General features: G+C 42.1%; 1 protein-coding gene across 1 annotated transcript in view; it reads right to left on the minus strand.

The window, feature by feature from the left end:
• The window catches only part of SNTB1 (syntrophin beta 1), a 115,035-nt gene that overhangs the window by 53,372 nt on the left and 36,692 nt on the right, over positions 1-24,971 (minus strand). Inside the window, exon 2 of the mRNA XM_065668879.1 lies at positions 2,610-2,826. Within this exon, the coding sequence (XP_065524951.1) occupies positions 2,610-2,826 (217 nt within the window). The remainder of the gene's footprint in view (positions 1-2,609; positions 2,827-24,971) is intronic.

Genomic DNA, 24,971 nt, shown 5'->3' on the forward strand with positions numbered 1-24,971 from the left:
ACAGAGTAGACATAAAATCTCTTAACTGGGGCCACTCTTCAAGGAGAAGCATAAATCCTATGCAGGGCTACCAGCTCTGGTGGGAAAACCATACGTGTACCTTCCTTCAAGTCCATTAAACCCACATTTCACTCCATCTTTCTAACAAGTGGAGATGATTCAGTGCCAACAAGTAGGTATTTACTTCTGGGTCCTTTAACACAGGTATCTTCTCACGCTGAACACTAAACCACTTCAGCCTGGCTCCACAACTCTGCTATGACATGATCTCCAGCCTGCACTGGAGTAATATCTGTGCTGGAAAACTCATGTTTTCTATGTCCACGCTTGGGCTTAGAGGAAAATTAGGTCAGCTATAGTCCTGAGGAGTCCTTTTATGGACAGCACATGCTTTGGCAGCCTGTCAGCAGTGCTCTTTAAAGCCATCCAGCAAAGTGTCACCATCAGTTATAAGATCTATGTGTGTCAGGTCACTGGGTTATGAAACAGAAGTGTCATAAGCATGTAAGGACATAGTTCGGGCTCTGCTGTGAATGAAGATCAGACTATTTTTGTGGAATCAGATTACCATCTTGGGATAACATATTGGGCTTGCATGGCAAGAGTTTGGCAGCGAGGGGGCTACAGGGGTGGCTTCCTTGACAGGCTGCTAGAAGCTCTCCCGATGTCTGACAGAACCAATTCTACACAGCTCAAAGACAGACCCACCACTGGCCAAGGCTGAGGCCAGCAGCAATGGTGGTAAAACCTCTTGGATAACGTATTTTAGAAGGGGAAAAGTCGCTGCAAAGGAACAACTGCAGCCAGAGAGAGGAGTGAGAATGTCAGAGGAACAGCTCTCCAGACACCCAACGTCCACCCAGGGTCAACGCACCACTGACACATTCCAGTGCAAATGGGTGTCTGCATTGTTATAGCATTTCTACTAAGAAGTATCAGTTCCAGTACACAGAATTGTTAAAAACCCCTGAAATAGGTAAAGATGTGAATTGATGGGATGCTGCTATTACACTGCAGCTAGCACGACGGGGAGGTAATGTGTGCTCGGATGGAAAAATCTGGCTTAGACTGTACTCTGCACAGTGTTGGACTGCAGTAAAAATCAGAAGTCACTCTTTCCACAGGACGTGACAGCAACAAAAATTAAAACCATGACAACAAGCAGTATGACTCTCCCACATGTTACTTCCTAGTTACACCTAAGAACACACATATTTGTAGCACGCCTTGAAAAAGTCAGCTCTGTCGCAGACATACCAGGAGAAATGAGTGTGTCCTTCTGATCAGTCCTCTTGGCCTTCAAACAAAGCTGAGGACCAGGACAGTGACAGAAGCTGAGAACTACAATACAGTCCAAAAAAGCGGGGAAAAATGCTAAAAGAATGAAGACAACACGTGTAAAGCATCGTTACACGGTGCCGATTCAAACAATGCAACCTGCATGGGTATTTTTATAGTACACTCTAAGGCAGAGAGAACTCCAAACTCTCACACTAGTGGTACAGCTGTCAAACCTCAACATCTCAAGCTATACATACATATATATACACACACATATATACATATATAAAAAAAATAGTGACCTCTATCAATAACCACCTTAATTTAAACTTGAGAAAGACTGCTTGGGTAATTGCTCTTTTAAAACTGCACTTCTGATTGTGGCCAGTTATCACTGACTATGGTGGCAACCACTTGGTCAGATGAAAGGCAGAAGCAAAGTAAAGCAATACTAAACAATAAAGCGGGGGGGGGGGGCGGGGGGGGGGGAATTTAAAGTCAGACAAATGTAAAAAAAACAAAGAAGAAAGAAAATTACACAGATACTGATATAGTTTCTGAATTGCAATGCAAGAGATTACAAGGGAACCCCAAACCCCATTTTCTCTCTCCTTTTTCCCTTTATCCTTCTGTAAGTGCTGATAATCAAAGGCATTACACCCAGCTTCTGAGCAAGCCAACACACTGTAGGAAAACAAAAAGGCCATTATTTGCATGGAAGAATCGAGTCTGTGTTATTGACTTGACTGGTCCCTTTATATCAGCAGCTGGGAGAGCAGGGATCAGAGAGTGTGCTGGTGTGGTGCAGCTGTTCCACATATGTTATAAATAAGAGCTGGTAAGAGCTCATCCTATTTTTAGCATTATAAAAAAATCCAAACCAAGAATTCACAGAAATTCCCCATTAGTGTCTTGTAAGTGGAACTTTTCTCCTGTTCTTGACTTACATGCCCAGAACTGAATGGACAAAACAGGCCATTCTTAAAATAATAATCATTGAAAAAGGAAAGAAAATGTAATTTAGCGCAATTAGATTAAGCCAGCCCCAAGGATGGAACCAATTACTGCGTACAGTGTCTCTTACTTAAAAGCAGACACTTTATCAGGATGAAAATGAACCCCTGAGATTCTAATAGAAATGTTGGATTACTGCACTGAAAGGTTTCTCTAATACAATGCAAAAGCTGAACCCAGCACCATGTGGCTCAGACACCACCACCTACACTCACTGGGTTGCTGTGTGTGTCCAGAGCCCATCGCCAGCTCCTGTTCACCCACCCCAATGCCGAAAAGGCCAAATCCCAGCCCCAGGCAAATCCCGTGCTCACCTGTTTTCAGGGTCTGACACTGCCATGTTGCGCGTCACGTAGCACATCTTGAGCGGTATCGTCTTCTTGTCTCTGTGGATGGAGAGCGAAAGCTGCGACAGCGGGTCAGCAGAGGCACAACCCAGGCGGGGAGACTCAGGAGGAGGTGTCTCCCACCCGATTTCTGAAACAGGGGAGCCTTTCTTCACATAGGGGGTTGCTTCTCTCATGTATTTCACTGTGGAAAAGGAAAACAAAGGAAAGCAATAAATAAATGGATATTCAGTAGTTGCATCCCAAGTGAGTTATTTGAACTGGTATCAACCCTCAGCGCCATTTATTATTTCTATTTGTCCAGCATCAGAGCATTGGAAGCTGTGCAAATAGAGAAGAGGGAGGTCTGATTGCTGACAATCTCAGTTATGGTGCAATGAGTAAAACAAGGGAAAAGAACAAGAATAGATAACATAATAAATATAGTTAGTATAAGGCCAGAAGAGCCATTCAACCACTACTTGGCAGGCTGTAAGTCCTCATGCATCCATTCCTGTGCACAGAAGCCATGACCTCATAGCTGAGGTATAGGGAAGTCTTTAAGAAAGACATTCAACCAAGTGACAGTGAATCTATTATTCCCCTATCTAAAATGTTCCAGTGATACTCCCAGTGCTGCAAACTCACATCTCACTTCTGGTTCACGCTTGTCATTGTCATGCCACTGATCTCAACAGCTATTTCTGCTTGCTGAGAAGCTGTTTTAGCTGATCTACTTGTATCTATATATGGAATAAACAAGAACCAGTTCACCTCTTAGCCTTCTCTTGGGGAAAAGAAATTGAGTCTGAGCCCTTTGTGAGAGTGGAGGTGTCAGATTAGATCTCTTCTCAGCCTCTTCCAATGCTTTTTTCCAGTGTGTATAGGGAAAGTGAATGTAGGATTCCCAAATGATTTTTAATGTATTCAAAAATACCTCTTTCACACTCATACTTTATATTCCTCTCTTTATGCAGGCAAACATTACAGCATTTTCCCTTTTTTTCGGTATTATTTCAGCAGTTCAAGATCAATTCTGCTTTTGTTTTTCATGTGTTTGGCAAATCTGCCAGCCTTCACAAACCTGACAGAGCTCAGCCAAGAAAGGATTTCACATTTAAGCACCCTCCTTAAATGTGTATCTCCAATGTACATCACACTGTGGCTGCTTAACTGGCTGTTGCCCCTCTATTGTACCCATGACTTAAACAGCGACAACATTAATTGAAAAGGGCAGGAGCACCATGAGCTTAAGGAGTCATGAAAATGCTGAGAGAAGATTTCAAGGAAACCATGCAGATCATCGTGTGAGCTCGGCTGAAGAAACTGGGAATGACTGAGTAACAAAAAGATGGGTAAATTATAAAAGGGCACTGTGGTGAAGGAGGTTAAATTAGGGAAAGCAGACTGATGTTTTTAAGTTCAAAGTGAAAGCAAGGGAAGTATTCAGAGGAGTGGAGAAGAACAACAGTGCTTCTGTCAAAACCACAGATAAGGCGAGTATTTTCAGCAGCACTATTTTCAAGGCACTTCATAACAGCTTTACCAAGAGCAGGATCTGTGCAAAACTAGAGTCTAGGCTCTGTGAGCATCTATTGCCATCTTTTCTCTAAAACTCTTTAGTTCACATCTTGCCATTTCTTCTTTTTTAAAAAAATCTATTAACTTCCATTATAAGGACTTAAGTGTTTAGGGATTTTACAGGATATTCCTCTGTGAGGAGAACCATTTGTGACTTATCAGAAATGCTGTGCTACCCAACTATGCTCGTTTGATTTCTTTGCCCCATACTATTCTGAGCAATTTTTGCAATTAACTTCTCCCCTGCTAAGGGAAGAGCCAGCACAGGATTCTTCCAGGCTTCCAGAAACTATTTAAGGCAAAAGGGGTTGAGATTGATTTTTTGATCTTTTTGTAGACACCTACCTAGAATCCATTATCTAAAAACCTGTGTCACCTAACTCTCAAAACCAGTGCTCATCCTTGAGCACTCCATAAATCAGATGACTTTCAAAGATGCTGAAAATAAGCCCCTTCAGCTACTGTCACACGGGTATCAGCTTTAGCAGCCAGCATCTCAGTTTGGATGTCAGCATCTCAGTTTGGATGTACCCATAGACTGGGAAACGCAGACTGAACACATACAGATGTAGCAAATCTATTCCTGTTTACACTGAATGAATATGACTTTGTCAATAACTTAGATGGAAGGAACAGCTGAAGCGGTAAAAACCCATGTTTGACTCCAAACAAAAATTTTTTCCCTTTAAATTTAGCGATTATGAATTAATCTGTTGAAAAAAGTAATCCAGTCAGCTTTTGAACTCCATTACAGTGACATGGCAGCAGATGTGAGGCTAAATAAAGGTCCAGGTTTCAATAGTGTAGCTATTTCATTTGTGCTATTTTCATCCTTTTTCAGCTGCAGCTATATGCACTCGACCTGAGCATCTTTTTAATTAAGGAAAGGAGAGAGGGGCAGGGGGAGGAAGGAAGTTGAAGTGAAAAATTTGGCTCTAAACCTAAGCAGGAACACAAAATGTGAATTTAATTCCCCAGAGATGGGGACAGAAGAAAAGAACCGCTCCTTCCATGTGCCAAGAAGCCAAGTTTCCATGCGACGCACCAGTGAATTTGTGTCAGGCAGCTGTGAAAGAGGAAGCAGGAGCAGGAGAAGAGAGCAGAAACACAACCCTCTTTCCACAAACTGAGTCTCAAACACAGCAAAAGCCAAGAAAATCACCTTGAGGAAAAATGAACTATGAAAACTCCTGCCAACTACTGAACTCCCAGACACTCTGTTTCTACAAACTCAACAGAAGATGTTTGCTCAGCCCCAGAGACTTGTATCACCCATTAATATACTGGTAAACTGCTGAACCTCATCCTCCTACAAAATTCTATAAAATAATTACAAAATAAAGTGAATATAGGTTTTCTGTCAAAAACCACATTGATTTTAGTAGTTTCTAATTACTTCCTACTTCTGTCTAAATACAAGTACAACTCCCTATCTTCATTGCTGAATTCTGCTGGGTCTTACAGCCCAGACTTTCTGGCTCTTGCATATTCAAATGTGTTTCATATTTTAAAAGCCATCAGATGGATACATATAAATGGAATATGGGAGTGGAACAGTGGCAGAACTGATCCATTTATACAATTTTTTGTATTATTTAAATTTTCAGAGCCACTGTTTTCCACTTGCTCCATCAATATCCATAATTACATGTCCATAACCAAAGTCCAGTTTATAAATTTAGCTGCAATAAGGCACATCGTGTCCAGATGATTCATAGGTTTTATCAGCCATTATTTCCTGTTTACCTCTAAACTCTGGATGCAAATACTGCAGAATGCAAATACTCTGGCTTATACCAATGCACCAGTAACCCTACTACACACACAGCAATTTATGGTGACCCCACACGTGTCTGCATTGTGCAGCCTGTCCATAACCAGTTCTTAACCCACATAGTAAAAAACAAGTTGATATCAATATGTATTATAGGCATATTCCTACTCCACACTGCACAATTTGGGAACCTTGCAGCAAAGTTAAAGTATAAATGAAGTTATACAAATCACTTTCATCATCAAGTTTTAAAAACAGAAAAAACATGACACTGATTATTGGACATTAAAGTAATAATGTGGATAATATTCTGTTTTCAAACCATTACACAATCTAGCAAGAGCTAGATTTCCCTTTGGATGCAGTAGCACAAATCCAGGTACTACCTGAAAAAGGAAGCTGCTATGCAGAACACTGTTTTAATATATTGCCATTGAAACTACCTAATGGGTTAAACCCCCCAAACATCTAATACAATTAAATAAGGCATGCCATTGTATAGCAACTCTGAATCATGTATAACTATTCTATAGGCATGCATGCATACAGAATCATAGAATCATAGAACCATAGAATAGTTAGGGTTGGAAAGGACCTCAAGATCATCTTGTTCCAACCCCCCTGCCATGGGCAGGGACACCTCACACTAAACCATCCCACACAAGGCTTCATCCAACCTGGCCTTCAACACCGCCAGGGATGGAGCACTCACAACCTCCCAGGGCAACCCATTCCAGTGTCTCACCACCCTAACAGGAAAGAATTTCCTCCTTATATCCAATCTAAACTTCCCCTGTTTAAGTTTTAACCCGTTACCCCTTGTCCTGTCACTACAGTCCCTGACGAAGAGTCCCTCCCCAGCATCCCTATGGGCCCCCTTCAGGTACTGGAAGGCTGCTATTAGGTCCCTACGCAGCCTTCTGTTCTCCAGGCTGAACAGCCCCAACTTCCTCAGCCTGTCTTCATACGGGAGGTGCTCCAGTCCCCTGATCATCCTCATAGCCCTCCTCTGCACTTGTTCCAGCAGTTCCATGTATATATATGCCTTCAGAACAGATACATGTCTAATATATATACAAACATTAAATATGTATCTTATCAAAATGCTACATTCCTTAAGCCCACCAGAATGTACTCTGCAAGCACAGAAACTAACACTCAGGGATTGAGAAAAAATCTAACAGTTTCATTATTATAACTCAATTTACTGATAGACCATAATTCAGTCGAGCATTGACTAAACTCATCCATTTGATGCTACAGCTCAACCTCAGAGATCCTTCTATTCAGTACTAATTAATGATCCATACCCTTTTGGTGCACACTAATAAGAAACTGTGGTCAAGTAATTAAAATTCCAATCTCCGGAGCAGCCCTCCCCACAAAATGAAGAGGAAGGGAAGTTGCAATCAAATTAAATAATCCACTGATACACATTGAAATCCTTTGCATTTATTTTTCAATCTGCAAGACAGCTTCCAAAGAAGCACTTCATTTATTCGCACTTCTGCCAAATCCCAAGTCTCCACAATTAATCTTTTGTTACGTTCACAATTGACTTTTCTGAGGGGAAGAAGCAGGCTTTTAATGAGAGAAATACTACAGACCAACTTGGTCAGGTTCTTGGCCAGACTCAGTGCTGAGGCACTAGGACTCTTCTGACATATTCAAACTGTTTCCTAGGAGGGAAGACAAAAGACCACTGAAGAGAAGCCAGCACTCCCGAGAAAAGCTCTTTCGTTACTACAGGAATGAGGACAGGATATGTAGGTTTACAATATGAAAGCAAAAGGAACAACATACCCAATTCTGCTGTTTGAAGAATGATGATCAAGGAATTCCCCTTTGCAGGGGAAAAGAACAGAGTCTCCTCTTTATGCATTTGTTTTCTCCTAAGTAAGTACAGAAAGACAACTACCAAAGATAAATAGAAAACATCACCCAGAAACCCCTTGAGGCTATTTTAAAGCGATTTGATAGTGTTACTGCTACCGAAAGCTAAGTTTTCCAAAGTTCCCATAAATCCACCTTCATCTGGTCTGGTTTCTTCCAGGGTAAAAGATGGCACAGAGATGAGAAGCTAGGCAAGCCCTCCACCGTATTTAAGATGTTTTAAGACTGCATGTAGGAATCAACCTCTGGAGTCACTCAAGCTCACAAGTCGAACATAATGAGATCAACTGTTTTTATCAGCTTACTCAATATGAAGGGGCTGTTTGACTCGTCTGTGCTGAAGTGAGCACACTAAAACATCTGCAAGAGTATTGCAGGCAGCATGGCATACAAAACTTTTCATACAAAAATGATGCTTGGTTAGTTTGAAACGAGCTGCTAGTGCAGAACTAGAGGAGGTTCAACCTGCAGGAATGCAGTTCCCAGCTGGAAAAGAGGTAATCAGTGAAGACAAACACTTCTGAGGTTGTAGATAGCACCACTACAAGTCCAAGCTAGTAACACAGAGCCATGTAACAGCTGCTGAAGTGATACTGTCCCAAGAATTAAAAAAGTGGATGGTAGCAAAACCTAGATGTAATCACTGTGGGTATATGGCCTTCAGAAGGGCAAATCAGCCAAGCAAGTCAATCACTCAGCATGATTGTGGTATTTTGCTTGATGAAACATTAAAAACACAGAATTTGCAGTCTAGCAGTTTTGGTAAGGCACAAATTAAAATCCCCCACATGGCATCGAAGTTACTTGTAACTGAAAGGAGAAGTCTTGCTATAGGTTTTACAAACTGTGCCCACGCAATGACAACATAAACGCAGAGTATTTTATACTATTGTCAATGGAATGGAGATTAACAGAGCTGGAGAAAAGTCCAGTGTATTAAAACTAATTCAGTATCATAACAGAATTTCCCTGCTAGGTTTTACATTAAGAGATCAAATTTCCATTAAACATGAGCAAACCTACAGTGAAGACATCTATAAAAATGAGAAGAGGATCTGTCCAGTTGCTTGTGCCATCATCAAAACACCAAATACTTATATAAAGGAGTTTATTAATCAGATCATCTAAGAAAATGTGTCCCATAACCCTTTCATAAGCTTTAATATGGGCATAAAGCAAAAATCAGTCAACAATCCTGCTTGAGAGTGTTTCCACTCCGTTTCCTACAGAAACATCTGTTACTACACTCAGACAGGTAACATCCATTAACATCATCTGCTTTTCTGCTGTGCTGAAAGGGATTTGAAATAGTAAACCTCTTGATCTGGCAAGAGAATCAGATTTCCACCTCTGGGAGATGATACAAATTAGTTAAAATACACACCTTGCCAGAATACAAATCCTCTTTATGCTTTGGCCATTTCCCATAATGTAGTGAGACTAAGCTGAATTTACCATTTTCTGCTGATTTAAAATTAATTCAGCTGAATTCAGTGTATGTTGTTCAGCCCTTAAAGAAACAGGCTTGGATTCAAATTGCAATGCTCTGCTTTTAAAATCCTGTTTAAAATACATTCGATGTATTCAATTCACTTACTACATTTTTTCATATGGAAGACATGAAAGAGTATTTTGAAAGAATAACTTCAGAAAGATCCAGGTGACAAACACGCCTTTAAGGGAGGGCATTAGCAATTGATGCCAAAAGACTGATGGTAAGCAGCCAGGCTTCAAGTTCAAGCTTTCAGTGGGTTACAGACAGGTTGGGTATCACCATCACACACTTGCACTGAAAAAGTGAAGGCAGTCCTTGTTCATGGCAGCTTGCAATCAGCAATTCTGCATGGTTAAGAGAATTTCCTCATCAATGATGTAAGAAGACTTGAGGTCCAGAGAGCAGACCAAGGGACCAGCAAGTCCAGAAAATGAGAGGAAACAGGGTTCTCTTGGGAAGCCATGCAAGAATGCAGTCTGTGAAACCTCATGGTTTTGATAACCCAAATATGGCACAGGGACCAGCCACACTGTGTTATCCACAGCAGGTCTCAAAAAACATAAACACCACCAAAGATATCTTAGAATTCAAGAAACTGTAGCAGGAAACTCTGGTGAGTCTTGGCAGGAGGCATGGGCAGCCCCTGTGGATGCCTTCTTCCAGACTGCACCCTGGGACACCCCTTTTCCACTCTGATATTAGCTGGATATTACATTCCTGGGCCATCCATACTTCTGTATAATACCAACAATTCTTCAGAGTTACTTTTCCTGTTCCCTCTCCTGCGATGGTCCATGTCTATGTCAGTCGATGATGTAGGCTGATTGAGCCACTGATTCCCCAGGCCTGATACTCCTCTTCAGTAAATATTTGTTCGACCTTTTCTGAGTTTCTTCAATGCAAATGTTTCTAGGGGATGAAGACTTAAAATGTCTTCTTATCTTACGTAGCATATCAAATTTGTCAACTGCAAAACCTAGTGAAGTATTTATCCATGTTCATTTCTCCACAAAGCCACAGTTATTTTACTCCATATAGAGCAAGGATGAGCAAAGCACACAACTTAGATTCCTCTGGTCTATATTAGACAGCCTGAAACTTTGCTTGCAGACAGCATTTCCCACCTGCTTCTCCCCGATGTCACTGAGGACATGTCACTGCCACCTACTCCTTCTAAGCTCCTTTGTAAGTTACATTACTGGGTTCTAATAATGAAGTCCACATTTGAGGACAGGAAGCAGGACTAGTTTCAATGTCAGGGTGAGATTTTTCTGTTTCTGATAGAAATAAATTAACAGAAACTAAGCAGACACAAAATTGTTTGACACAGAATCACAATGAAGCCTAAGGCTTCAAAGGTCCAAATACGTGACACTTTCTAGCGCTTGAGCTGATGGAGTGATCAAAAGCAGTCACAGGTTGTCAGCAATCTGGCAGAGAAGAATTTCAAACCAGTAAATTAATAATAAACTAAATGCAGACTCTTTACAGTTGACGTTGCTCAATACTTTCCGTTATAATTTCCATTACTCATATCTGCTGCACGGAATTCGTTACAGTTTCCTTCAAGTGATTTGGTTCATTTTAAATTTCAAAGTTTCTGTTTCAATAAATCAGATATATTCAGTTCTGGCTTTTTATATGTCAGTAACGATAAATGTGTGAATTCTAGTGGCAAGGTCCCATAAGCTATTCACCGGCCTTCCAAAAACTACATACTCCCCCAAAACATGCGCAGACAGATTTTACCTTGTGAATCTTCTGTGGACTCCAGAAGTATAATGTTTGGTTAAAAAAGAAATGCTTACAGCTTGACCTAGAAGGAGACACTGATGCTATCTTGAAGAGTATGTACTCAAAAACTACTCACTGGAGAACAGGGAGCAACTGCATTGAACAAATGTCCCTTATCTAATCAACTAAAAATCAAAGAAGATTACTCTCAAAACCTGCAAGCATTAGCTATGTCACTTACAGTAGCTTTACAACTTAAAATTTTATTTAAAATGTGGCACAGCTCACTCGCTACATCACTGTGTGACATTCTGAACTCCACAATCAGAACTATGCAAATCTTTCATAATGGAAGTGGAAAACATCTGTAACAGGCAATTTGGGAGCTGAACATGAAAATTAGCAGTCACATTTTGAGAAAAAGCATTGTGGGACCTGTGAGTCACTCACTGATAATCAAACCAGAGCTGCTGCCTGTCTCCAAGGCAGAATGCTTCATAAGTTAGAAAATGATAAAAAGTAGATTTTAGTCCCACGATAGCAGGACTAACTCATCAGACTGCTTGTAACTCTACACAAAGTACCTCAGAAAAACATGCCTTCACACCAAGCATGGAAATGGAGCAAAATGCATTTCTTCAGTGGACCTGTAGTACTCAGATTCCTAAGGACTGTCTCCTACCAATCTTGATATTTTATATCATAGAATCATAGAATAGTTTGGGTTGGAAGGGACCTTAAAGATCATCCAGTTCCAACCCCCCTGCCACGGGCAGGGACACCTTCCACTAGACCAGGTTGCTCAATTTTCAAATCTTTTCTCTAAATCTGAGGAATAAATTGATTCAGAATTTCTCACGTGCTGCTCATGCTTGTTGTTTCCCCCTCTGTTAGTATTTATAGATCCCTCTCCAATCACCCACACACTCAGATGGAATTCAAGGTGTCTGGCATCGCCAGCATGCTGTAATTTTTCTATTTACATGAGTAATCTCAAGTGTCAGAACAAATAATTCAACCACTAGTGATTATGTAAAAAATACATAAGGGCATTACAGTTTTAGAGCTTGGTGTTATTTCAGCAGTCACACAAATCATTAAGTAGTACAGGATAGACTGAAAATGGCACTCACTGAGGGAAATTATTATGCTGTGTATGATTGTACCTGTTTTACAGATGGCTAAACTGATGCAGACAAGTTTAAAACGCCTTCCTCAAAGTCATGCAGTAAGTCAGTGACAGAGTTCTCTGCAATAAACTTAAATTTCTACCCTTCTATGACTTTTCATTTTCAAACAACCCAAAAGGATCTCAGTGCCAGTGAAACCCAGATTCACAATGCCTACAATCTTCTCCCTATGGGAAGACCCCGAAGACCTTCCAAGGTCCTTCCAAGATGATGTATTTTGAAGAGCAGGGCTGCAGTCACTTGGAAAATTTCAAAGTTCATCATTTTCTTTCTTCATTGGACAACACCAAGAGCTTTGAAAATGAACAAACTCAGGGCACTCCTTCAGCTAAGAACTTGCCGTATCTCCTGTGGTGGGGCTATCCATTGACAGACATCATATCATAGAATCATAGAATCATAGAATAGTTAGGGTTGGAAAGGACCTCAAGATCATCTAGTTCCAACTCCCCTGCCATGGGCAGGGACACCTCACACTAAACCATCCCACACAAGGCTTCATCCAACCTGGCCTTGAACACTGCCAGGGATGGAGCACTCACAACCTCCCTGGGCAACCCATTCCAGTGCCTCACCACCCTAACAGGAAAGAATTTCCTCCTTATATCCAATCTAAACTTCCCCTGTGTAAGTTTTAACACGTTACCCCTTGTCCTGTCACTACAGTCCCTGATGAAGAGTCCCTCCCCAGCACCCCTATAGGCCCCCTTCAGATACTGGAAGGCTGCTATAAGTCCTTATTTGGGGGAATCTTTTAGTTTGCAACCTTACCAATAGGAGAAAAAAAGGCCATATCCAGAACACTCAAATACCAATGATCATGAATATCATTATATCTATAACCGTACAGGTATATAAATACAACTAGATAGAGAGATTGATAAATATAATATGAATGCTATTGAAGTTCAGTGACTTGGACTGTAAATGCCTGTGTGTCTGCCTACCTCTTTCTCCTTTTCTCATTTCAGCTGGGCATAACACAGTTTGGTAAATTTGAGAAGCATGCAGTTTTACACTGTTAGCCCACAGAAATCAATTCGCTCCATCAAAAACTACCATCTTCAGGCTGCAGCAACATCACAGTTCAACGGGAGAAGCACACCAGCTCTGCCCTTTCTCCACCTCAAGACATTTGCCACAGCACAAGAGTGGCTAACCTGATTGAGGTTTGGCTCTACACATATCTCCTTGCTGGTCTACAGGCTAGGAGAAAACCACCTGAAGCAGACAGATTGCTCACTGAGGCATTGGAAAGAACGCAAGACCTCACATGACACCACCCCTTGTATTTCAAGAGGTGGAGGAAGCAGGACTGTGTGTTCAGCAAGGACTATGAAAACAGAAGGACAATTAAGCCACATCCCTGTACCTCAGTGCCTGAACTTCTATTTGAATGGAGTCTTTTTCTCCCAGGGATTATGGTTTTCTCTAGGAATAAGCCACCAAACCCCTAACAAACTACACCAATTAAAGAATAAGCACAGTAGTCATTAGCACTGGCTGAAAGGTATTCAGAAGCACAGGAAATTCTCAGAATTGCAGGCACCCAAAGAGACTAACTGAAATCCAACTGTGCTGCCACAGGACTATGGCATCATGTGCTGCTTCTTGAAGTTCAAAGTCTCTTACCAAGATGCCAGATCTTCTATTCTCATCCCCGTCTTGTATCTTAAAAAATGCCAACGTTCCCTGATGGAACAGAGTCCTCCTGGAACTCCAGTGCATAATACAATTTGGAGGTGAAGAGAAAGACTGGGGTTGGGGGTAGAGCAGGTTTCTTATTTTGAAATACCATAATTTAAAAGTATTCTGCAAACAGGATCTGAGAAATGAATTAGTGAACACGGGGAACAAGAGAAGCAGTGAAAAGCCTCATTAAAATCCTCAATTTAGAAACTGATTTTTATTTTTCCCATGAAATGATTTTGTGGTTTGCTCCGAAAAACACATTCACATTCAAATTCACTTCTTTCTCTACAAATAAATAGTCCTTTGAATTGACATTTTGATTTAAAATGCCTTTTTAAGATGAAACTCCTTTTCTAATAAATATTGCATAAAGTGTCCCCAGCACCCATTTTGTCAGACGGAAAATTTATATAGTTATATAGACGTGGACTGGGCATTTAAGCAATAGAGCAAAGAGCATCTAAATAGGGTTAGGCCTCAAATTCCTTTCAGTGAGAAGTTAAATCCCCATTAGCTCTGAGCCGTAAGCCCCCATGGGTTTAGCATGCAGCTTAAAAGATAACTCTGCAAGGGGTCGTGGCTCTTTACTGTAGTACAGAAAGCCTATTTCACAGATCGCCCTGCAATAATAATGTAAATATAATCCTGTTTCAGTGGACACTTTATCCATCCAGAAAACAAGCAATGTTTGCTGCCCCAGAAAAAAACACATTAATCTTCAATTTAAGGGCAAAGTAATTCCCTGCTTCATTCAAGCCTTTCTTACAGAGAATTACAGAGACTCGCCTGGTATCACACCAATGCTGGGGCCAGCATGGTCCCCGCCACTTCTCTTCAGGACAAGACAGACCCAGGTTGGTCTCAGCAGCAAGTGCAGTTGACTCGGCACATCAAACCACATTTGCTCATTACACCAAATGCCAGTTTTGACTGTTCCAGGTTAGGTCAAAGCCAGGTTAAAATAGTACAACCTATTGTATTTCCAGAGCCTATGATCTGCCTGCCAAGTACATTTTGGTCAACTAGTACAGGAGGCTGATAACAGAGGCTGGAAAAGAAACCTGGCAATTCCCAGCTGAGCTTCCAAGGGCTGTAATGAAATGCAACCCCAGCTCAAATCACCACAGAGAAAACCATTTATTTCATCAGTGACAAGAATGCTAATTTGTTTGTATCTCAAATTTACTTGCCATTTGTACTACTGGAGCACTTACCAGGATTAGCGAAGAACCAGGGCATGACAGCCTCAGATGCTGTGCAAACACAGAACAAAAGGCTGGTCCCCTCCCAAAGGAGCTTAGAAACCAAGTACAAGTTAAGAGACAATAGGGGCATGACAAGGAAATAAGCAGGCAGAAGAGCCTACAGGAAAAATCATGCATGTATCTCTCAATGTTGTTACAGCTGTATTGTATTCCCCTGTAATGGAGACAGAAGTAGCAGGTGCTGTTTGTAAAAACACTGGAAAAACAACATGAAGAAAAGGAAATATGAGTAGAGTGATACAGTTGCTAGGATGCGTTTGCAATTAATAGTGGCTAAAGTTTTCCCTGTTTTGTTATCACTGCTGCTTCCCATGCAGGGATTCAATTGGGACTTGAGTTTTCAGCACTACCTCAGGCATAAAAGGTTTTTGCCTTGGAGTGGTTGCTTGAATTCTGCTGATAGACAAGAAATGATGTAGATGATATAGATTATATAGATAAAAGAAGCAAGGGCAGCTCAAGCAAATGGGAGCACCTAGCCAGATAAGAATGGCCACCAGGGCCTCTATGGACAGGAGGCATGGACTTAAGACACATGTAACGCAAAGAAAAGTCCCTAATACACGTGCAGATTAACTGCAGCTCTGCTGAGCCTCACACTCGCTGCCTTGGCCTCACATGTTCAGGCCAAATTCTAAAATAAGGGAAAAAATCTCTCCCTGTCCTGTAAGTCAGAATAATTCTGTTGTGAAAGTAACCAAGTTTGCAAGGTGGAGGGAGCCTGAAAGCCAAGCATGGCGTATGTGTATACTTGCCATTAGCATAACTGGTTTTCTTTATGCTCCAGTGTGGGAGTACCTTTGAGAAGAGGAGCTGAAAGCACAGCTTTCCTTCCCATCCAGATTATGTATGCTTTTACAGAGGCTTGGGGATACACAACAGGGATAACTATCTGCTTGAGGCTTGTGTTTGCTTTATTTAGTTCAAGGGCAGGTCTCTCTTGCTACTTGCAGAGAACACAACCAGATTGTTTCAGTGCTGCTTTTTTTTATTGTTTCTTTTGTTTCTTTTTTTTCTTTTTCCTTTTTTTCTAATTTTTTATTTTATTTTTAACAGCAGCACTGATGGGCACAATGGGAGAGAAAAAAGTCAAGAACAATTTCTGCCTCAAAAAGCTTCTGATCTCAGGGTCACTTACAACTTCTGCTAAAGCCACTGGGTTCATCTTCAATGGGAATTAGCTCAGGTCCAGCTGAAGGTGAAGATGTGAATAGTCTATAAAGAGGGATAGAAGAGGAAGTGTGAGGAAAGCTAACCCTGGCAGGTAGCTGCATGAGTAGAACTCCAGTTCACCAGGAGATACCCCAGATGGAACCCCTGGAAAAGAGTTTTGACTTTGCCATACAGGACCATGCCGTGGCGCAGATCACAAACACCAGCCTGCCTGTGTCCTCACAGTCAGGGTCTCTCCTCTCATCTTGCATAACAAAGGCCGTCAGAATACTGTTGATGTATCTCTGAAGAGATCACTCACACAAGTAAGCTGACCTTTGGGCTTATTGCCATAGTAGGTTTGTGCTCCAGTTTTTAAAGGGCAACTTTGAAACTCTAGATTTCAGCAAACGTCAGAAAGTTATAAACAATATTCATACCGTACTCTCCAGCCCTGTAAAGACAAGTTCTGCAGTTGCTTCCCTTGCAGAGGCTGTAAGAGGCTGAAGTAAATTTGGTGGCAGATTGAGAGCCTCAAGCAAAACCTCTGAGTAACACTAAAACCAATCTGCCTGGTTCATTACTGCATTTAAGAAAATGAGATGGGGAGCTGGGAAAAGATTTTAAGCTGGCTGATGGCAGAGGTATGCCAGTGATATTTACACCTCTTCTTCCATAGGAAGTATCAGAAACTTATTCTCCAGCTAGGAAAATTATGGTCAGAAGTTAGGAGCTGAGAATATTGGACTGATGTATACAGTCCTTGTTTAACCAAGGGTTATAGGGGGCCTGTAGGGATACTGGGGATGTACTCTTCATTAGGGACAAGGGGTAACGGGTTAAAACTTACACAGGGGAAGTTTAGATTGAATATAAGGAGGAAGTTCTTTACTGTAAGGGTGATGAGGCATTGGAATGGGTTGCCCATTGAAGTTGTGAATGCTCTATCCCTGGCAGTGTTCAAGGCCAGGTTGGACAGAGCCTTGGGTGGCATGGTTTAGTGTGAGATGTCCCTGTCCATGGCAGGGGGTTTTACAACCACCAGACCCGGCTCACGCTCTGTGGCTTATAGGGTTTGTACTCAATTCATGATCAATAACCAGAAAGCCCTCTTCAAGTGACATGTTAAGAAGATAATTTAGTAGCAACAAAGCAGCTACATATGAGCAAGACAATATAGTACTATATAGACCTTTGCAAATGTATACACATATACATGCATCTTCTCAACACACAGCCTATCCTAGGATGCTGTTATACAGCTATAAGTTCCTGGCTCCCCATCCCTCCAGAAGCTGTTACCTGATCCCAGTGATCCTACCCTGTCAACTCCTGAGACCAAACCTGGATTTGTTCCTCTGCCAGGAACTGATCAGCAGCGGTCCCCTCTTCATGCCATCATCTGTCTCAAACCCTTGCCTGCCTCTGTCCAATGGGCACATCCTGCACATCCTTCTCACCCACCCCAGCAAGTGCCAGTTTCTCCCCTCCCTGCCCAAAACACCTCACTTCCCTTCTACCCTTTCCCTCCCACAACAGCAGCCTCTAAACTCCGCTCCAAAGGAGGGAAAGGACAGAAAAAGAGGAGGAAGAGAGATAATGACCACTGCTGCACAAAGCTGCCCTCACCCACTTCCACTTTGCTCTGTGCCCAAGTGTGCACACAGGGAGCAGCAGCTGATACTGGACCCCAGCATGCCTTCCACCCCAGCAGCACCCTGTGCTGGGGCAGATGCTGCTTGAGACCTCTGCTCTGCAGATTGCAGAACTGTCCCCATGGGAAAGCACAGCAGCAGGGGCAGAAGCATCCCCTGACACGTGGAACCACAGCGAATGATGCCAACACGTTCATACCAGAAGTTCTATCTAGCATTACATAGAAATACTGCCTCCCTGACAAAACCTCTTTACAGCACTCAGAACATTCGTCACACATCAGTGTTTTCAGATCACTTCACAGCAGCTCAGCAGCCACCATGGTCAAGTTGCAGAAGCAGGTCTGCGCTGCTCCACACGAAAGGAAGCCTCTGATAAAATAGCAGTGAGGTGCCTGTGCCAGACCATGGCATGGCCCACCACCACCCCTCTGTTATGCATGGGGAGCTGGAAGAAAATTAAAGGCAAAATATATTTAATCATACATGGTCAAATTAAATTTTGAGAAAGGGATTGTGGATTTAATGGAAAAGAAAACTATCGAATAAAGGACACCATATCCTAAAACTAAAACAAACAAAAGCTAAAAAGCCAAAACAAAACCTACCAAATGATCAAACAAAACAAATAGAATGGTTATTGGGGCTGTTACAGAGATGCTACCTACCAGCATGAGCAAACTCATTACAGCCTGGCTGCCTCCTTGAAATTCTTCACTTTCTTATAGTTTACAGTGCACTTCCACAGCATTAGCTGCAATGGTGAATTCCGGCTACACTCAATACAGGCAGTAATTAAATGGTTATAAAATGTGAAGCTGGAATGCTGGCAAGCTCTACAAGCAGCATTATCAGCAGTGACGGTCAGGCAGTCAATCTGCTGCACTTCTCCAACGGTTTAAATAATGCTTGCCAGGATTGCCCAGTCAACGCTTTCTCCCCACGTCTCTTTGCACCATGCTGCAGTAATCGCACAGATGCCTGCTGTGCTCAGAAGATGGAAAGCTTGAGAGTGTCTTCAGGAGAAGGAAAAAACCCAACAAAGAAAACCTCACGCAATTAATTAAGCCATGTTTCACCTTCCAGCAAGACTAACCCAAGAGGCCACCAACAGCTCCTCTAGCAGCCATGCATCCCCCCCCACCCCTACAGCACCCCTAATGACCTTGCTATTTCCTTCCTGTGATCACAAATAATAGTATTTTAAAACACTTGGGCATGTGTGGCTGAGAAAGTTGGGGCTGTTCAGCCTGGAGAAGAGAAGGCTGCGTGGAGACCTCACAGAAGCCTTCCAGTATCTGAAGGGGGCCTAATAAGGATGCTGGGGAGGGACTCTTCATTAGGGACTGTAGTGATAGGACAAGGGGTAACGGGTTCAAACTTAAACAGGGGAAGTTTAGATTGGATATAAGGAGGAAATTCTTTCCTCTTAGGGTGGTGAGGCACTGGAATGGGTTGCCCAGGGAGGTTGTGAATGCTCCATCCCCGGCAGTGTTCAAGGCCAGGTTGGATAAAGCCCTGCGTGGTATAGTTTAGTGTGAGGTGTCCCTGACCATGGCAGGGGGGTTGGAACTAGATGATCCTAAGGTCCTTTCCAACCGTAAGTATTCTATGATTCTATGATTCTATGAGATGTGCCTGTGAAGCTCAAGAACAAGCAGCTCTATTTACCTTAAAATTTGTGACTATGGTTTTCATGATTGACAAGATCCTCCTGAACACCATGGCTGAGGGGAAAATGGGCAACACTACTGCCTTGGTGCCACGCTTCTGACTAAAACCCATTTCCCAAGCCTCCTGAAATGTTCTTGTAGCACCAGGGCCTCTTCTTCCTTCATTGGTGTAGTGAAGAAGGCAAAGCACACATGGACTGGGTGTCCCCACTCTGCTGTCTGCCTCCCCCAACTCCTGTGCTGAAGCAAAGCTCTGCTGTGATTACAGTGGTCTGAAGCCCTGCATCCAGGTCCACACTGTGATGAGAAGCAGGCTCCTTTGGCACGGGCTGTCACGTTTAGAAGCCATTGTTTTTCTTTAAACTCAACAGTCACTTCTCAAGTGGGAGGAAACAGCGTTTGCACACACACACCTGTCGTGAAAGGTGCACACACACCCCTCACTCCCAGGCTTGCTCCAACCTTCCTGCTGACCACCCAGGGCACACATAGAAAAGCCCATCTACTCACACAAGAGCAGTCATTAATGCTGCACATTCCAGTCCTCTATCAGATACAGAAATGTTGGATCAGAAATAGGAGACACAAACATCGATTTTTTTCCTACTTGCTTTCCTACACAATGCACTGTTTACTCCTCTACAGTCCTTCAGCAGCCTCAAATAAGCATTTGATTTAAATGATCTTTTCCTTACTGTTTTCTGTTTACAATACCCTGACTGTATTCCTCTCTAAGGACACCCGTTTATGCTTGTGCTCTGATTATGCCACAAAACCTACAGGGCTTTTCCAACTGGTAACCACTAAGAACAGAGATTAGTCCTATTTTACTGTATGATTTGTGTCCTAAGATCAACCAAGGTAAGTCAGGGCTGAGTAATTCCATAAAACTAAGTCTGTCTAATTGCTTGCTCATCATCTTCCACTATTATTCTCACCTTTCATCCCTATTTTATTCCCATCAACAGCTGCACACACTTTGCCACACCTCATCTTCAGATGTTGATCTCTTCTAGCAAAGCATTGTCCCCTCTGGCTTCCTTCTGCATTGCCCAGCATTGCAAGGAGATGATCCTGATGTTTGCCAGGATGAAAAATAATCTGTCTTGCTCTCGGGTTGCAGGCACTACAGCAGTGTAAGCAATCCCATCGAAATCTGGAGAGGCAGGAGGAAGGAAAACACACCTCAGGTTGTAGACAATATATTGCACCTCCTTGGAAACAGCAATCAGGAGACCCGATTTAACTGTAGTGCACTGCACAGCAAACGTAGCAGAGCCTCCAAACATGCTCCTCAAACCTTGCGGAACTGCAGAACTGTCTGTCACCAGGCAATGCCAATATGGTATGATCTCTAACGCAGGTGATATTGAGACCATCACTGTCATTTCTAGCCAGTTTCCTCCATGCTCCTCTTTGAGCATTTCTGTGCGATACTATGTGTATCCCAGGTAGGTGAGTAAAATACAAATACATAAGAACAAGCAGAAGTTTGAATAGCATTACATTAAATTTCCATTTCTGCATCACAGTCAACTGCCACATGGTCCATCAAAAAAAAACCAGACTATTAAACATGACAAATACCAGCTTGCTCCTGGTGAAGGGGTCCAATTCCCAGCACAGTGAATGAAACGCACTAAACCAGAACAAAGTCCAGCCTAAATCTACTCAAAATGAATTGGGAGGAAGAAGCACAGGAGGTGAGGGATGGGAGTTTTTTATGTTCTCAGTTTTGACCCAGTGAGATAAACACAAACGTCTGAATTCAAATTCTTCTCAATATTAATGACAAAACCTGTTTCTCTTTGAAAAGCCCAATAAACACATGGAAATTCCAAATATTTTGTAGTAGGAAAAGTTTAGATCACTTCTTCTCAGTGTTAGAGAAAAATTATACTCCTAAATTCTGCCAGCATATTCCAACATGTGCATTTCCACTCACCATGAAACTACATAAATCAATATATCCATAATATTTAAATAGCTTAGACATAGTTTCTAAATCTGGAATCTTAGCCATAGAAAATATGTTCTTCAGCTTTTACCTTAAGAATAACCAGATCAAAGAATTGGAAAGACTATATAAAAATAATACATTCTTGCATTCCATTTTAGGAATAAGCCATTCCAAACTGTATTGTCTACTTAAACATGAGAAAGTGCAGAATTGCAGCCTCTACACTGCAGTGTGGTCCTCCAACACACAGAGCAAACATTAATTGAAGAAAGCTGCAGAACCATGAGATGGTGCGGACAGGACTTGATTCTTATCTTCAAAGGCAAAACCTTTATCTCCATCTGAAAAAGCGTGCATTTATGAGGTTAGAAATGAAGCATATTCTGTACAGGGAATACTGATACATGAAGCATTTTAGTGCTGTGGAAGGTTTAGGAAATGCCTGGAGACCTTCCCTTCCCACCCAATTCCCCACACTACGTGGTTTGCTCCCCCTCCCCATCAGGTACATCTGTTACCTACACAAAGGAAGCAGAAAACTGCCACCGTGCCAAGGGAAGTATTTTAATTCTTCTCATTCTCCATGCAGGTAAGTTACTACACACAGCTTAAAGAAGCATATATATGCATTATTGAAACTATTTTGTCAAGGAAACTTAGTCTGATACTGAAAACAGTATTGGGTCTTATCTTACAATGCAGAGAGAGGTGTAGATTTTTAGGAATGGTCCGAGATTCATTCCTAAACCACATTTGCACCCTCTATGCAAGCACTCGATGAAACAAAACTGTTATGTAATTTTAAGAAATATATTATAAATACATCAAAATAACTTTAAAAATTAACTTCTCTCACCCCCAGCTTAAATCAGAAAACAGTCTTGTAACTTGTTTCTACTAAAAGTAAAGCTATAAAAACATATATGGTCACTGAGAGTATGATTCACAGGAAAGGAGAAGTCATGGTAGGCAGTGCAAAGTTGAGGCATAGCATAATGTAAAGGCTTGTTTTAAGATCAGTTTCAATGTGTTTTATCCCTCGCCCCTTCAGACACAGCTCCTGCTTCACTGATTACATCAGCAGAAATGCTGCGGGATGGTGGGAATCATGGGGTGGAAATCAAATTCCGTCCACTTCAGACAGCTAGTGAGAACAAACCTGCATACCATGCATAAACGAACACCAGCTTCTACTTATCGTCTGCCATCTGATTTTTAAGAGTTAAAAATAAGATCGTTTGATGTGTCAGTTTGACGTGTCATTTGTGACAGTGACAGCAGAAGAGATATTTGTAAAAGATATCTTACAAACACTGATGCTACTGAAACACTGAATTACCTGCGGCAACTCATGCCTTGCTCTGAAATTGTCCCTGAAATCAAGTACTGTCTTGGGTACTGAGGATGCTGGAAAGTCTTAGGTGTACAACCCCAAATCCCAGAGACTTACTGCAAAAAGACTGACATCAGTGGAAAAGTCAGACTTAAAAAAGAACAACAGAGACGCAAGGTGCTGCTGGTGGATACTTCCAAGCCTGGGAAAAGACGGAGAGGAGAAAGCTGTAGTGTTTCTTACGACATAATCCCTTGGGAGAACACTTGCCACTGGGAAGATTGAATAAAACCCCTAAAACCAAGTGCTATACAGGCCACAACCAGGAGGTCTGCTCTCCCGGGCAGAGAAGAGAGGTAGGGCACCGTCTGGTGATCCTCATTGAAGACAGCAAGCACCGCAGCCCCCATGGCAAGCAAAAGCTGTTGCTTCACGGCCAGAAAGGTCTAGGGCAGGAAATTTGTGTTTCTTTTAGCTGGTATCACATGGAAGGAGGATTTGTGCAGTCACACTGAATTAGCCCCTCCTAATAACAGCAGGCACTGATCAATTCTGGTCAAAGATGACAGAAGCTGGCAGATACATTCTCAAACACAGCAGAGGAGAGAGACTTTATCAGTAGCCTGCTAAAAGAACTAACCAGAGGCAAACCCTCCTTGGATGCCAGAAGATCTACAGAAGGGGAATGGTATGAAACATTTTCTCCCCTATGCAGATAGAGAAGCTCAGCAAAATATTTCCTGTGTCAGGACATTACAAATGTCACTCTTGCCCTGGACTTTGATGTTTACAAGGTGTGAGTTCCCACAAGCGTCTTACAGTATTTCTGGATGATTAATTAGATTAATAACTCAATCAACCACAAAACAGGATTCACTGGAAACCAGGCTCCATTAACTCTGGGGCTGTCAGACTTTGTCTTTCTTTCGCAAATAACCAGGAAATGCAATTACAAAAACAAAAAACCCAGAAGGTTGAAATCCTCAAAGAATTAACAGAGAGAGCCCAAGCCCCACATTACAGTGTGTTTGAGCAGGAACCTGCTCCTGCTTTTCTTTTTGCAATGGAAAGAGCCTGACTAGATAAGCCATGTGGCTGCCTTCAGCTTGTGTCAAGTCCTTGCCAGAAGTACCCATAAACATCCCCACTTAGCAATGCTCCAGACTGGGCCAGATGGAGCCCTTGATGGAAGCTGAGTAGATAACTGAGACCTGAAGAGCTATAAAACCCCTTCTGTCTAGAAGTGCCCTTCAGTTCAGAGGCATGACAATAGCTGGGCATCACAAGCGTCCAGTGCAGCAGTTGGCCCTAACATGCTATTGGATTTGAGTCACCAACGCCACCAATCCCCATGCTTAACCAAGCACGGTGACATTGGTCTTTTAAGACAAAAAATACAAGGAAGTTTTCTTGTAGAGCAGAAACCAGGAGCTGGCTGAGCTCCCAAGACTTCAGGAGACAATTTAACTGTCTCTGCTGCTTTGGCACAGTTAGCTTTTGGTAGACACACGCTGCTGCTATTCCCTTGGTGATCAAGCTGGCAGTATCAAATGACTAAAAATGATAGGTCTGGGGGGAGTAGGAGGCCTTTAATGTGACCTGACACAACTTAAAATCTAAAATAAAGAGAACAGCCAACAATGTGGAATAAAGGGAGGCATCCACTGAGTTTAAATTACTATGTTAGAAACTGGCAATCTTTATAGTTCACGGAGATAAATAGATCTCTCAAGAGGGCAATTCATGCAGCAGTTATTGTAAAGGGGGAAGAAATCAGCTTTCAGAGCTGCCAGGTTTATTCTGATGGCATCTTGCAGGGACAATGAGCGATGGATAATAAGAAAACAATAAAATAAAAAAAAATACGTGTGAAACTGAATAATATTTTTAAGTCAATATCTGTGTGAGTCAAAGCAAAATAGAAACATAAATTTAAAAGATCATGACCATCAA

The sequence above is a fragment of the Lathamus discolor genome, chromosome 2 (assembly GCF_037157495.1).
Source record: "Lathamus discolor isolate bLatDis1 chromosome 2, bLatDis1.hap1, whole genome shotgun sequence".
Classification (NCBI taxonomy): Eukaryota; Metazoa; Chordata; class Aves; order Psittaciformes; family Psittacidae; genus Lathamus; species Lathamus discolor.